Source organism: Gymnoscopelus microlampas (assembly GCF_963454915.1).
Source record: "Gymnoscopelus microlampas genome assembly, chromosome: 17".
NCBI classification, from domain to species: domain Eukaryota; kingdom Metazoa; phylum Chordata; class Actinopteri; order Myctophiformes; family Myctophidae; genus Gymnoscopelus; species Gymnoscopelus microlampas.
Window position 1 is genome coordinate 10,872,087 of NC_139954.1, and position 17,073 is coordinate 10,889,159.

Sequence of the window (17,073 nt, forward strand, 5' to 3'; positions counted from 1 at the left end):
TGACGAAAAATGCTGGTGACGAAAAGATGCTGGTGACGAAAAATGACGAAAAATGCTGGTGACGAAAAAATGCTGGTGACGAAAAATGACGAAAAATGCTGGTGACGAAAAAATGCTGGTTACGAAAAATGACGAAAAATGCTGGTGATGAAAAAATGCTGGTGACAAAAAATGACGAAAAATGCTGGTGACGAAAAATGCTGGTGACGAAAAAATGCTGGTGACGAAAAATGACCAAAAATGCTGGTGACGAAAAAATGCTGGTGACGAAAAATTACGAAAAATGCTGGTGACGAAAAATTGCTGGTGACGAAAAATGACCAAAAATGCTGGTGACGAAAAAATGCTGGTGACGAAAAATGCTGGTGACGAAAAAAATGCTGGTGACGAAAAATGACGAAAAATGCTGGTGACGAAAAAGTGCTGGTGACGAAAAATGACGAAAAATGCTGGTGACGAAAAAATGCTGGTGACGAAAAATGACGAAGAAATGCTGGTGACGAAAAAATGCTGGTGACGAAAAATGACAGAAAATGCTGGTGACGAAAAATGACGAAAAATGCTGGTGACGAAAAATGACAAAAAATGCTGGTGACGAAAAATGCTGGTGACGAAAAATGACGAAAAATGCTGGTGACGAAAAATGACAAAAAATGCTGGTGACGAAAAAATGCTGGTGACGAAAAAATGCTGGTGACGAAAAAATGCTGGTGACGAAAAATGACGAAAAATGCTGGTGACGAAAAATGTCGAAAAATGCTGGTGACGAAAAAAATGCTGGTGACGAAACATGACCAAAAATGCTGGTGACGAAAAAATGCTGGTGACGAAAAATGACGAAAAATGCTGGTGACGAAAAAATGCTGGTGACGAAAAATGACGAAAAATGCTGGTGACGAAAAATAACGAAAAATGCTGGTGACGAAAAATGACGAAAAATGCTGGTGACGAAAAAATGCTGGTGACAAAAAATGACGAAAAATGCTGGTGACGAAACAATGCTGGTTACGAAAAATGACGAAAAATGCTGGTGATGAAAAAATGCTGGTGACAAAAAATGACGAAAAATGCTGGTGACGAAAAATGACGAAGAAATGCTGGTGACGAAAAAATGCTGGTGACGAAAAATGCTGGTGACGAAAAAATGCTGGTGACGAAAAATGACGAAAAATGCTGGTGACGAAAAAATGCTGGTTACGAAAAATGACGAAAAATGCTGGTGATGAAAAAATGCTGGTGACAAAAAATGACGAAAAATGCTGGTGACGAAAAATGACGAAGAAATGCTGGTGACGAAAAAATGCTGGTGACGAAAAATGACAGAAAATGCTGGTGACGAAAAATGACGAAAAATGCTGGTGACGAAAAATGACAAAAAATGCTGGTGACGAAAAATGCTGGTGACGAAAAATGACGAAAAATGCTGGTGACGAAAAATGACAAAAAATGCTCGTGACGAAAACATGCTGGTGACGAAAAAATGCTGGTGACGAAAAAATGCTGGTGACGAAAAATGACGAAAAATGCTGGTGACGAAAAATGTCGAAAAATGCTGGTGACGAAAAAAATGCTGGTGACGAAACATGACCAAAAATGCTGGTGACGAAAAAATGCTGGTGACGAAAAATGACGAAAAATGCTGGTGACGAAAAAATGCTGGTGACGAAAAATGACGAAAAATGCTGGTGACGAAAAATAACGAAAAATGCTGGTGACGAAAAATGACGAAAAATGCTGGTGACGAAAAAATGCTGGTGACAAAAAATGACGAAAAATGCTGGTGACGAAACAATGCTGGTGACGAAAAATGACGAAAAATGCTGGTGACGAAAAATGGCGAGAAATGCTGGTGACGAAAAAATGCTGGTGACGAAAAATGACAAAAGATGCTGGTGACGAAAAAATGCTGGTGACGAAAAATGACGAAAAATGCTGGTGACGAAAAGATGCTGGTGACGAAAAATGCTGGTGACGAAAAATGACCAAAAATGCTGGTGACGAAAAAATGCTGGTGACAAAAAATGACGAAAAATGCTGGTGACGAAAAAATGCTGGTGACGAAAAATGACGAAAAATGCTGGTGACGAAAAGATGCTGGTGACGAAAAATGACGAAAAATGCTGGTGACGAAAAAATGCTGGTGACGAAAAATGACGAAAAATGCTGGTGACGAAAAAATGCTGGTTACGAAAAATGACGAAAAATGCTGGTGATGAAAAAATGCTGGTGACAAAAAATGACGAAAAATGCTGGTGACGAAAAAATGCTGGTGACGAAAAATGACCAAAAATGCTGGTGACGAAAAAATGCTGGTGACGAAAAATGACGAAAAATGCTGGTGACGAAAAAATGCTGGTGACGAAAAATGACGAAAAAAGCTGGTGACGAAAAAATGCTGGTGACGAAAAATGACGAAAAATGCTGGTGACGAAAAAATGCTGGTGACGAAAAATTTCGAAAAAATGCTGGTGACGAAAAAAATGCTGGTGACGAAAAATGACCAAAAATGCTGGTGACGAAAAATGACAAAAGATGCTGGTGACGAAAAAATGCTGGTGACGAAAAATGACGAAAAATGCTGGTGACGAAAAGATGCTGGTGACGAAAAATGCTGGTGACGAAAAATGACGAAAAATGCTGGTGACGAAAAAATGCTGGTGACGAAAAATGACGAAAAATGCTGGTGACGAAAAGATGCTGGTGACGAAAAATGCTGGTGACGAAAAATGACGAAAAACGCTGGTGACGAAAAAATGCTGGTGACGAAAAATGACGAAAAATGCTGGTGACGAAAAATGACAAAAAATGCTGGTGACGAAAAAATGCTGGTGACAAAAAATGACAAAAAATGCTGGTGACGAAAAAATGCTGGTGACGAAAAATGACGAAAAATGACAAAAAATGCTGGTGACGAAAAAATGCTGGTGATGAAAAATGACGAAAAATGCTGGTGACGAAAAATGACAAAAAATGCTGGTGACGAAAAAATGCTGGTGACGAAAAATGACGAAAAATGCTGGTGACGAAAAATGACGAAAAATGCTGGTGACGAAAAAATGCTGGTGACGAATAAATGCTGGTGACGAAAAATGACAAAAAATGCTGGTGACGAAAAAATGCTGGTGACGAAAAATTTCGAAAAAATGCTGGTGACGAAAAAAATGCTGGTGACGAAAAATGACCAAAAATGCTGGTGACGAAAAATGACAAAAGATGCTGGTGACGAAAAAATGCTGGTGACGAAAAATGACGAAAAATGCTGGTGACGAAAAGATGCTGGTGACGAAAAATGCTGGTGACGAAAAATGACGAAAAATGCTGGTGACGAAAAGATGCTGGTGACGAAAAAATGCTGGTGACAAAAAATGACGAAAAATGCTGGTGACGAAAAAATGCTGGTGACGAAAAATGACGAAAAATGCTGGTGACGAAAAGATGCTGGTGACGAAAAATGACGAAAAAAGCTGGTGACGAAAAAATGCTGGTGACGAAAAATGACGAAAAATGCTGGTGACGAAAAAATGCTGGTGACGAAAAATTTCGAAAAAATGCTGGTGACGAAAAAAATGCTGGTGACGAAAAATGACCAAAAATGCTGGTGACGAAAAATGACAAAAGATGCTGGTGACGAAAAAATGCTGGTGACGAAAAATTACGAAAAATGCTGGTGACGAAAAGATGCTGGTGACGAAAAATGCTGGTGACGAAAAATGACCAAAAATGCTGGTGACGAAAAAATTTTGGTGACAAAAAATGACGAAAAATGCTGGTGACGAAAAAATGCTGGTGACGAAAAATGACGAAAAATGCTGGTGACGAAAAGATGCTGGTGACGAAAAATGCTGGTGACGAAAAATGACCAAAAATGCTGGTGACGAAAAAATGCTGGTGACGAAAAATGACGAAAAATGCTGGTGACGAAAAAAATGCTGGTGACGAAAAATGACGAAAAATGCTGGTGACGAAAAAATGCTGGTGACGAAAAATGACGAAAAATGCTGGTGACGAAAAAATGCTGGTGACGAAAAATGACGAAAAATGCTGGTGACGAAAAAATGCTGGTTACGAAAAATGACGAAAAATGCTGGTGATGAAAAAATGCTGGTGACAAAAAATGACGAAAAATGCTGGTGACGAAAAATGACGAAGAAATGCTGGTGACGAAAAAATGCTGGTGACGAAAAATGACAGAAAATGCTGGTGACGAAAAATGACGAAAAATGCTGGTGACGAAAAATGACAAAAAATGCTGGTGACGAAAAATGCTGGTGACGAAAAATGACGAAAAATGCTGGTGACGAAAAATGACAAAAAATGCTGGTGACGAAAAAATGCTGGTGACGAAAAAATGCTGGTGACGAAAAAATGCTGGTGACGAAAAATGACGAAAAATGCTGGTGACGAAAAATGTCGAAAAATGCTGGTGACGAAAAAAATGCTGGTGACGAAACATGACCAAAAATGCTGGTGACGAAAAAATGCTGGTGACGAAAAATGACGAAAAATGCTGGTGACGAAAAAATGCTGGTGACGAAAAATGACGAAAAATGCTGGTGACGAAAAATAACAAAAAATGCTGGTGACGAAAAATGACGAAAAATGCTGGTGACGAAAAAATGCTGGTGACAAAAAATGACGAAAAATGCTGGTGACGAAACAATGCTGGTGACGAAAAATGACGAAAAATGCTGGTGACGAAAAATGGCGAGAAATGCTGGTGACGAAAAAATGCTGGTGACGAAAAATGACAAAAGATGCTGGTGACGAAAAAATGCTGGTGACGAAAAATGACGAAAAATGCTGGTGACGAAAAGATGCTGGTGACGAAAAATGCTGGTGACGAAAAATGACCAAAAATGCTGGTGACGAAAAAATGCTGGTGACAAAAAATGACGAAAAATGCTGGTGACGAAAAAATGCTGGTGACGAAAAATGACGAAAAATGCTGGTGACGAAAAGATGCTGGTGACGAAAAATGACGAAAAATGCTGGTGACGAAAAAATGCTGGTGACGAAAAATGACGAAAAATGCTGGTGACGAAAAAATGCTGGTTACGAAAAATGACGAAAAATGCTGGTGATGAAAAAATGCTGGTGACAAAAAATGACGAAAAATGCTGGTGACGAAAAATGCTGGTGACGAAAAAATGCTGGTGACGAAAAATGACCAAAAATGCTGGTGACGAAAAAATGCTGGTGACGAAAAATTACGAAAAATGCTGGTGACGAAAAATTGCTGGTGACGAAAAATGACCAAAAATGCTGGTGACGAAAAAATGCTGGTGACGAAAAATGCTGGTGACGAAAAAAATGCTGGTGACGAAAAATGACGAAAAATGCTGGTGACGAAAAAGTGCTGGTGACGAAAAATGACGAAAAATGCTGGTGACGAAAAAATGCTGGTGACGAAAAATGACGAAAAAATGCTGGTGACGAAAAATGACAAAAAATGCTGGTGACGAAAAATGACGAAAAATGCTGGTGACGAAAAAATGCTGGTGACGAAAAATGACAAAAAATGCTGGTGACGAAAAAATGCTGGTGACGAAAAATGACGAAAAATGCTGGTGACGAAAAATGACGAAAAATGCTGGTGACGAAAAAATGCTGGTGACGAAAAATGACAAAAAATGCTGGTGACGAAAAAATGCTGGTGACGAAAAATGACGAAAAATGACAAAAAATGCTGGTGACGAAAAATGACGAAAAAATGCTGGTGACGAAAAATGCCGAAAAATGCTGGTGACGAAAAATGACAAAAAATGCTGGTGACGAAAAAATGCTGGTGACGAAAAATGACCAAAAATGCTGGTGACGAAAAAATGCTGGTGACAAAAAATGACGAAAAATGCTGGTGACGAAAAAATGCTGGTGACGAAAAATGACGAAAAATGCTGGTGACGAAAAGATGCTGGTGACGAAAAATGACGAAAAATGCTGGTGACGAAAAAATGCTGGTGACGAAAAATGACGAAAAATGCTGGTGACGAAAAAATGCTGGTTACGAAAAATGACGAAAAATGCTGGTGATGAAAAAATGCTGGTGACAAAAAATGACGAAAAATGCTGGTGACGAAAAAATGCTGGTGACGAAAAATGACCAAAAATGCTGGTGACGAAAAAATGCTGGTGACGAAAAATGACGAAAAATGCTGGTGACGAAAAAATGCTGGTGACGAAAAATGACGAAAAAAGCTGGTGACGAAAAAATGCTGGTGACGAAAAATGACGAAAAATGCTGGTGACGAAAAAATGCTGGTGACGAAAAATTTCGAAAAAATGCTGGTGACGAAAAAAATGCTGGTGACGAAAAATGACCAAAAATGCTGGTGACGAAAAATGACAAAAGATGCTGGTGACGAAAAAATGCTGGTGACGAAAAATGACGAAAAATGCTGGTGACGAAAAGATGCTGGTGACGAAAAATGCTGGTGACGAAAAATGACGAAAAATGCTGGTGACGAAAAAATGCTGGTGACGAAAAATGACGAAAAATGCTGGTGACGAAAAGATGCTGGTGACGAAAAATGCTGGTGACGAAAAATGACGAAAAACGCTGGTGACGAAAAAATGCTGGTGACGAAAAATGACGAAAAATGCTGGTGACGAAAAATGACAAAAAATGCTGGTGACGAAAAAATGCTGGTGACAAAAAATGACAAAAAATGCTGGTGACGAAAAAATGCTGGTGACGAAAAATGACGAAAAATGACAAAAAATGCTGGTGACGAAAAAATGCTGGTGATGAAAAATGACGAAAAATGCTGGTGACGAAAAATGACAAAAAATGCTGGTGACGAAAAAATGCTGGTGACGAAAAATGACGAAAAATGCTGGTGACGAAAAATGACGAAAAATGCTGGTGACGAAAAAATGCTGGTGACGAATAAATGCTGGTGACGAAAAATGACAAAAAATGCTGGTGACGAAAAAATGCTGGTGACGAAAAATTTCGAAAAAATGCTGGTGACGAAAAAAATGCTGGTGACGAAAAATGACCAAAAATGCTGGTGACGAAAAATGACAAAAGATGCTGGTGACGAAAAAATGCTGGTGACGAAAAATGACGAAAAATGCTGGTGACGAAAAGATGCTGGTGACGAAAAATGCTGGTGACGAAAAATGACAAAAAATGCTGGTGACGAAAAAATGCTGGTGACGAAAAATGACGAAAAAAGCTGGTGACGAAAAAATGCTGGTGACGAAAAATGACGAAAAATGCTGGTGACGAAAAAATGCTGGTGACGAAAAATTTCGAAAAAATGCTGGTGACGAAAAAAATGCTGGTGACGAAAAATGACCAAAAATGCTGGTGACGAAAAATGACAAAAGATGCTGGTGACGAAAAAATGCTGGTGACGAAAAATTACGAAAAATGCTGGTGACGAAAAGATGCTGGTGACGAAAAATGCTGGTGACGAAAAATGACCAAAAATGCTGGTGACGAAAAAATTTTGGTGACAAAAAATGACGAAAAATGCTGGTGACGAAAAAATGCTGGTGACGAAAAATGACGAAAAATGCTGGTGACGAAAAGATGCTGGTGACGAAAAATGCTGGTGACGAAAAATGACCAAAAATGCTGGTGACGAAAAAATGCTGGTGACGAAAAATGACGAAAAATGCTGGTGACGAAAAAAATGCTGGTGACGAAAAATGACGAAAAATGCTGGTGACGAAAAAATGCTGGTGACGAAAAATGACGAAAAATGCTGGTGACGAAAAAATGCTGGTGACGAAAAATGACGAAAAATGCTGGTGACGAAAAAATGCTGGTTACGAAAAATGACGAAAAATGCTGGTGATGAAAAAATGCTGGTGACAAAAAATGACGAAAAATGCTGGTGACGAAAAATGACGAAGAAATGCTGGTGACGAAAAAATGCTGGTGACGAAAAATGACAGAAAATGCTGGTGACGAAAAATGACGAAAAATGCTGGTGACGAAAAATGACAAAAAATGCTGGTGACGAAAAATGCTGGTGACGAAAAATGACGAAAAATGCTGGTGACGAAAAATGACAAAAAATGCTGGTGACGAAAAAATGCTGGTGACGAAAAAATGCTGGTGACGAAAAAATGCTGGTGACGAAAAATGACGAAAAATGCTGGTGACGAAAAATGTCGAAAAATGCTGGTGACGAAAAAAATGCTGGTGACGAAACATGACCAAAAATGCTGGTGACGAAAAAATGCTGGTGACGAAAAATGACGAAAAATGCTGGTGACGAAAAAATGCTGGTGACGAAAAATGACGAAAAATGCTGGTGACGAAAAATAACAAAAAATGCTGGTGACGAAAAATGACGAAAAATGCTGGTGACGAAAAAATGCTGGTGACAAAAAATGACGAAAAATGCTGGTGACGAAACAATGCTGGTGACGAAAAATGACCAAAAATGCTGGTGACGAAAAAATTTTGGTGACAAAAAATGACGAAAAATGCTGGTGACGAAAAAATGCTGGTGACGAAAAATGACGAAAAATGCTGGTGACGAAAAGATGCTGGTGACGAAAAATGCTGGTGACGAAAAATGACCAAAAATGCTGGTGACGAAAAAATGCTTGTGACAAAAAATGACGAAAAACGCTGGTGACGAAAAAATGCTGGTGACGAAAAATGACGAAAAATGCTGGTGACGAAAAATGACAAAAAATGCTGGTGACGAAAAAATGCTGGTGACGAAAAATGACGAAAAATGCTGGTGACGAAAAAAATGCTGGTGACGAAAAATGACGAAAAATGCTGGTGACGAAAAAATGCTGGTGACGAAAAATGACGAAAAATGCTGGTGACGAAAAAATGCTGGTGACGAAAAATGACGAAAAATGCTGGTGACGAAAAAATGCTGGTTACGAAAAATGACGAAAAATGCTGGTGATGAAAAAATGCTGGTGACAAAAAATGACGAAAAATGCTGGTGACGAAAAATGACGAAGAAATGCTGGTGACGAAAAAATGCTGGTGACGAAAAATGACAGAAAATGCTGGTGACGAAAAATGACGAAAAATGCTGGTGACGAAAAATGACAAAAAATGCTGGTGACGAAAAATGCTGGTGACGAAAAATGACGAAAAATGCTGGTGACGAAAAATGACAAAAAATGCTGGTGACGAAAAAATGCTGGTGACGAAAAAATGCTGGTGACGAAAAAATGCTGGTGACGAAAAATGACGAAAAATGCTGGTGACGAAAAATGTCGAAAAATGCTGGTGACGAAAAAAATGCTGGTGACGAAACATGACCAAAAATGCTGGTGACGAAAAAATGCTGGTGACGAAAAATGACGAAAAATGCTGGTGACGAAAAAATGCTGGTGACGAAAAATGACGAAAAATGCTGGTGACGAAAAATAACAAAAAATGCTGGTGACGAAAAATGACGAAAAATGCTGGTGACGAAAAAATGCTGGTGACAAAAAATGACGAAAAATGCTGGTGACGAAACAATGCTGGTGACGAAAAATGACGAAAAATGCTGGTGACGAAAAATGGCGAGAAATGCTGGTGACGAAAAAATGCTGGTGACGAAAAATGACAAAAGATGCTGGTGACGAAAAAATGCTGGTGACGAAAAATGACGAAAAATGCTGGTGACGAAAAGATGCTGGTGACGAAAAATGCTGGTGACGAAAAATGACCAAAAATGCTGGTGACGAAAAAATGCTGGTGACAAAAAATGACGAAAAATGCTGGTGACGAAAAAATGCTGGTGACGAAAAATGACGAAAAATGCTGGTGACGAAAAGATGCTGGTGACGAAAAATGACGAAAAATGCTGGTGACGAAAAAATGCTGGTGACGAAAAATGACGAAAAATGCTGGTGACGAAAAAATGCTGGTTACGAAAAATGACGAAAAATGCTGGTGATGAAAAAATGCTGGTGACAAAAAATGACGAAAAATGCTGGTGACGAAAAATGCTGGTGACGAAAAAATGCTGGTGACGAAAAATGACCAAAAATGCTGGTGACGAAAAAATGCTGGTGACGAAAAATTACGAAAAATGCTGGTGACGAAAAATTGCTGGTGACGAAAAATGACCAAAAATGCTGGTGACGAAAAAATGCTGGTGACGAAAAATGCTGGTGACGAAAAAAATGCTGGTGACGAAAAATGACGAAAAATGCTGGTGACGAAAAAGTGCTGGTGACGAAAAATGACGAAAAATGCTGGTGACGAAAAAATGCTGGTGACGAAAAATGACGAAAAAATGCTGGTGACGAAAAATGACAAAAAATGCTGGTGACGAAAAATGACGAAAAATGCTGGTGACGAAAAAATGCTGGTGACAAAAAATGACGAAAAATGCTGGTGACGAAAAAATGCTGGTGACGAAAAATGACAAAAAATGCTGGTGACGAAAAAATGCTGGTGACGAAAAATGACGAAAAATGCTGGTGACGAAAAATGACGAAAAATGCTGGTGACGAAAAAATGCTGGTGACGAAAAATGACAAAAAATGCTGGTGACGAAAAAATGCTGGTGACGAAAAATGACGAAAAATGACAAAAAATGCTGGTGACGAAAAATGACGAAAAAATGCTGGTGACGAAAAATGCCGAAAAATGCTGGTGACGAAAAATGACAAAAAATGCTGGTGACGAAAAAATGCTGGTGACGAAAAATGACGAAAAATGCTGGTGACGAAAAATGACGAAAAATGCTGGTGACGAAAAATGCTGGTGACGAAAAATGACAAAAAATGCTGGTGACTAAAAAATGCTGGTGACGAAAAATGACGAAAAATGCTGGTGACGAAAAAATGCTGGTGACGAAAAATGACGAAAAATGCTGGTGACGAAAAAAATGCTGGTGACGAAAAATGACGAAAAATGCTGGTGACGAAAAATGCTGGTGACGAAAAAATGCTGGTGACGAAAAATGACCAAAAATGCTGGTGACGAAAAAATGCTGGTGACGAAAAATGACAAAAAATGACGAAAAATGATGGTGACGAAAAATGCTGGTGACGAAAAAATTGTTGGGTCATTTTTGGCACTTCCGTGACCGCGGAGAGCAAAGGTCCGTTTCTCAATGGATTTGTCATCTAGGAGGGTTATTAAACAAATTTGGCCGGGGTGTATTTTTAAAAGGGGCGGGGAAACTTTGTGAGAGACCAAAATCCAAAATGGCTGCCGTGAAAATGAACTTTTTAATGGTTTGACCTACAATGATGCACAATACATGGTTCCAGACCTTATTTTGGTCAAGGAATACATATTTGGTGTTTACATAATGATTTGACCTATTGTTGACCTTCAAATACAAGATGGCTGCCAATTATGAGCTCCAAAAGGCTTTTTTTTCAAAATCGTCACAGAGCCTTCTTATTAGGCTCTAATGAAAGCTCTGCTCATGATGAGTTGAATAATATACAGTATAAGTACACAGAAGTAATCTCTGAGGTCAATAAAGTCAATGTTTGTGTGTAAACAACAGTTACTGATTTGCGGTTTCCCATTAAATAGGGTCTCAGTAGCCTACTGAGAATATGTTCATCCCATCACATTTTCATGATGAACCAAAATTAAATTAGCACTATAGCCTGACATAAAAGAGTATTCTGTATGCAAAGCTAGAAAGGTTAGTTGCTTAAGGTGAATTTAAAGGTCAACTCATTTGTCACCCGTAGTTTGTAGTATTGCTCCCAGTGTTTCCTGTCTGCCTACTTACTTTTACCTGCCTTGTCTAACCAGTCTTGTGATTGTGTCAGTGTTTCCACCTGTGTCCTCTTAGCCCCCCAGCCTATCCCAGTGTTGATTGTCTGTTGAGTTCACCTGTGTCCTGTTAATCGCTGTCTATTTAAGCCCTGTGTTTGCGCTGAGTTTTTGTTGGTCTGTAGACCTTTGACATGTCAGGTAGTTAGTCCTTGTTCTTTGTGCTCAAGAATCTTGTACAGTAGATTTTGGATAAGAATTTCTCTCCAGAGCAGGATGCACTGCCGCACGTCTGTAATGCTTGGTCTACCAACCCCTCCACTACTACCTCTGCTGTAACCAGAGTGTCGAGGTACGAGGATTGGGAGGATGTCCTTGAACATTTCTGGATTCTCCGCCTTGAGCTGAGTGAGCCAACAAGAAAGGAGAATGGAATATTCTTCTGCCACATGGCCTCCACACCATGATGTCATTCACCACTGACTTGCTTGGAGGTTCATGTTGTGCCATATTAAGGCTTGCTCTTATTGGGTGGTGGATGACAGCAGGACTGGGCACCACTGTATCCTGGAACTCGCTGCTCTTTAGGTGGTGGTCTTGTACCATGATTGTCTACACGAGACAGTGCATGTATCACAGAACGAGCACGCTGCAGAGCTCTGCTATCAACCTGGGCGTAAATGTCCATGGCATGACAAGGAATAAAGATCCGGTAGACACTCTGCACAAGAGCGGTGTCTGCATCAGCTATGCAGATACACTGCTCCTCTATGACCATTGGGCTCTGATTGATGTGGAGTCATAAGCAACCTGCCCACATGAGATCGCAGACAGCAAGCCAGCTATCGTGATCATCGACAATGACGACTTCAAGATCGACACTATGACAGGTGACTCTACAGGAGTCCATCGAACAAATGTCATTTACAGTATGTGCAGCTAGAGAGCTATGAAAAGAAACCAGGCGAAGAGACTGGTGAAACACTCACCAAGAAGGACATATCTGCACAGCTAAAACAGAAGTGTGCAGAACTGACAAAGTTTTGCCAGTACAGATGCCCCGCTAGTAGCAAGAGTAGATGGGTCAGTTCCGCAATGTGCTCGCTCTGATACATGCACTGTCTCGTGTAGACAATCATGGTACAAGCCTTATTACCACACAACATACAATGAACCTCCAAGCAAGTCAGTGGTGAATGACATCATGGTGTGGAGGCCACGTGGCAGAAGAATATTCCATTCTCCTTTCTTGTTGGCTCACTCAGCTCAAGGCGGAGAATCCAGAAATGTTCAAGGACATCCTCCCAATCCTCGTACCTTTCCACCAGCTGATGTCCTACATATATGCCATCTACAAGCGATTCAAGGGCTCTGGAATGGCAGACACTCTGGTTACAGCAGGGGTAGTAGTGGAGGGGTTGGTAGACCAAGCATTACAGACGGGATGTGCGGCAGTGCATCCTGCTCTGGAGAGAAATTCTTATCCAAAATCTACTGTACAAGATTCTTGAGCACAAAGAACAAGGACTAACTACCTCACATGTCAAAGGTCTACAGACCAACAAAAACTCAGTGCAAACACAGGGCTTAAATAGACAGCGATTAACAGGACACAGGTGAACTCAACAGACAATCAACACTGGGATAGGCTGGGGGGCTAAGAGGACACAGGTGGAAACACTGACACAATCACAAGACTGGTTAGACAAGGCAGGCAAAAGTAAGTAGGCAGACAGGAAACACTGGGAGCAATACTACAAACTACGGGTGACAAATGAGTTGACCTTTAAATTCACCTTAAGCAACTAACCTTTCTAGCTTTGCATACAGAATACTCTTTTATGTTAGGCTATAGTGCTAATTTAATTTTGGTTCATCATGAAAATGTGATGGGATGAACATATTCTCAGTAGGCTACTGAGACCCTATTTAATGGGAAACTGCAAATCAGTAACTGTTGTTTACACACAAACATTGACTTTATTGACCTCAGAGATTACTTCTGTGTACTTATACTGTATATTATTCAACTCATCATGAGCAGAGCTTTCATTAGAGCCTAATAAGAAGGCTCTGTGACGATTTTGAAAAAAAGCCTTTTGGAGCTCATAATTGGCAGCCATCTTGTATTTGAAGGTCAATAATAGGTCAAATCATTATGTAAACACCAAATATGTATTCCTTGACCAAAATAAGGTCTGGAACCATGTATTGGGCGTCATTGTAGGTCAAACCATTAAAAAGTTCATTTTCATGGCAGCCATTTTGGATTTTGGTCTCTCACAAAGTTTCCCCGCCCCTTTTAAAAATACACCCCGGCCAAATTTGTTTAATAACCCTCCTAGATGACAAATCCATTGAGAAACGGACCTTTGCTCTCCGCGGTCACGGAAGTGCCAAAAATGACCCTACTATACTGTATAGCTCTAAAGTTTCTGAATATAATCTTTGACAAAAGTTTTACTTTAATGTCGTTATTCAGAATTAGAGAGTAAATTACTCATGTCATACCAGTGTTGATTTCGTCGACTAAAACTATGATGGAAGCTTTTTGTCGACTACCTTTTTTCACTGATGAAAACATATTGACAATTTCGTCAACAAATAAAAACTAAGACTAAAATAAAATAAAAGACAAAAATGTTAGTGAAGGACTAGTGGAGAAGAGATCCAGTAGAACTAAAAGACTTGTTGCGCTCGGGTGTGCTCTGAAAATGCGCTCGGGTGCGCTCTGAAAATAGCCGATCTACAGTACAAGTAGATTGTAGATCGGCTATTTTCAGCATGCAACCAAGTGTAAAATCAGCCTTTAAATGTAATGTTCTCTTATGGGGGTTCCTGGCACAAATATTTTCAGATGGGGGTTTGTGGCCAAATACATATAATAACAATAATTGTCGTCCACACTCCTTTGCAGTATTTGTCACTGTATATTTGCATATACAGTGAAATGAGGTATCTGCATTTAACCATCCTCAGTAACAGAGCAGTGGGTGCTATGGGGGCAGTTAGGGGTTAAGTGTATTGTCTTGGCCTGGCATCGAACCTGGGACAATGCCTCTAAACACTCAGCTATGGCTGAGTACCCCAAAATGATTAATTTGGGGGTCCTTGACGTGAAACAGTATGAGAACCACTGGCCTAATGCTTCCTCAAAGGGTGGCTCATATCTTAATCCTCATTTCCTCACGGTCACATGATGTGTCTGACCCCATGTCATGAACCCATTGACCTTGACCTTGGGCTGACCTACACAGCAAAGTCAAAACACTGCATGTTGCTTTGGTCTGTTAACCGTTTAACACCGGGGAAAGCATCTGTGTGTCATTTTTAGATTTATTTTTTTGCACTCGGTGCCGCGCTATGAGCTTGTAGATCTGCTATTTTTTTTAAATCGTGGATTTTTTTTGCAAATCTTTGAATATATATGTATTTTTAAAGTGAACATTTTTAACTCAAATATTTGCTTTTGGGTGATTCTACAAATGTCTTCTAAATCCTAACAGTTTTTTGAAAAATAAAATGTTGCTATAATATCAGCGGTTCTAAAACCTTTTCATGTCAAAGACCTCCCAAAATGATATGTATTTGTCCACGGTCCCCATTCTGAAAATATTTAGTTCCAGGGAACCCCAGAAGCAAAGACTTTCGTTTAAAAATGTATATGTATATATTCAAAAATGTGCACACAAAAAATAGCATGTCAAGGACCTCCCAAAATGATATGTATTTTGTCCACGGACCCCCATCTGAAAATGTTTAGTTCCAGGGACCCCCAGAAGCAAAGATTTTAGTTAAAAATGTATATATATATTCAAAGATTTGCACACAAAAAATAGCAGATCTACAAGCTCATAGCGTGCAGGCCTTTCGGCCTGGCGGAGACAATAATGCCTAAACGCCCCCTTTTTAACATTATATCTGAACTCTGGCTGTTGTTCACGCAATGCACCATCGGTATGATACTGGCAATTTAAGCCATTACCGCCAAAAAAAGGAACCAATCACACAAAATACAATCAAGCTTTTATTGTGAAAAGTAAGCGGAGCAACATGCTCCTCTGTGATTTTACCAGTGAATGTCAGACTGTTCACCTAGTTTAGAAGCTAGCTACAAAATAAAACGCAAAAAGCCAAAATGCGTTCTTCTAAGAGCATTTTCGTTTTTAAGTGCCGTGTAGTTTGCAGGCCCCCAAAAAGAGTCTGAGGGAAGGCAGTTGTTTGCGTGTCAACGGTCCCGTTGCTGTTGGTTCAGCGCTGGCGTTCATTCAGGTTAGGCATTCAGGTACTTGGCGTGGTGCTTGATGTGGTCGGTCATGAACGAGTACATGAAGAAATAGCTGTGGTCATAACCCTGTTGGAGACCAGATAGAAAAAAATACATATATTTCTGCTACAGTTACAGCTATATTCAGTACACCACAACACACAGGTGTATGTCTGGCCACATGGTGGCAGTAGAGCTAAACATGTAGCAACGTGTCTCACTAACAAAACTGCAACTACATTGACAGGAAATGAGAAGCAAAAACATACAAACAATCAGGGAAAAGTTTAATCCTTGTGGATTTTACGCGGGTTCCAAGGTGGCACTTCTATGTAACAGGGTGGCAATCAGCACCTGGATGCCTTTCTATATTAACCCTTTAAGAACGGGAACGCATCTGTGTCATTTTAGATTTCTTTGGCTATTCAAAAATAGCAGATCTACAGTACAAGCTCATAGCGCGGCACCGAGTGCCGCGCTACGAGCTTGTACTGTATATCTGCTATTTTTTTTTTTATTGTGAAAATGTGTGCAAATCTTTGAATATATATTTTTCAATACATTTTCTTAATCGGCCTCAGGTCTTAATGGGTTAAAAAGAAAACATCTCTCAGGAATTCCTTGAAGCCCGATAGCCGTGTGGTTAGGGAGTGTACCACATTTGGGTCTCAACCCACTGTTTGAGAAATCCCCTCTCTGGGTCTAGCAGTGCTAGTGAAACTAACTAGTGTAGTGTTTGCTGGTGATAAAAAACCCATGTACACATTTGACTACATTAAGACCTGAAGCCGATTCTACAAATGTCTTCTAAATCCCAACCGTAGTCTGAAAAACGTATGTTTCTATATCAGTGGTGCTCAAACTTTTTCATGTCAAGGACCCTCAAAATGATATGTATTTGGCCGCGGACCCCCATCTCAAAACATTTTGTTCCAGGGACCTCCAGAAGCAAAGATGTGAGTTAAAAATGTTCGTCAAAATAATATATATATTCAAAGATTTGCACACATTTTCACTATTTTTCAAAAATAGCAGATCTACAAGCTCGTAGCGCGGCACTCGGTCTCGCACTATGAGCTTGTAGATCTGCTATTTTTTAATAGCCAGAGTGTAAAATAATGCTTTAATAATCACACAGATGCGT

General features: G+C 39.7%; 1 protein-coding gene across 1 annotated transcript in view; it reads right to left on the minus strand.

The window, feature by feature from the left end:
- Positions 1–15,676: 15,676 nt before the first annotated feature.
- esd (esterase D/formylglutathione hydrolase) overlaps positions 15,677–17,073 on the minus strand; it is a 10,026-nt gene continuing 8,629 nt past the window's right edge. The window contains exon 9 of the mRNA XM_084084665.1: positions 15,677–16,016. Coding sequence (XP_083940791.1) covers positions 15,936–16,016 — 81 coding nt within the window. The 3' untranslated portion in view covers positions 15,677–15,935. The remainder of the gene's footprint in view (positions 16,017–17,073) is intronic.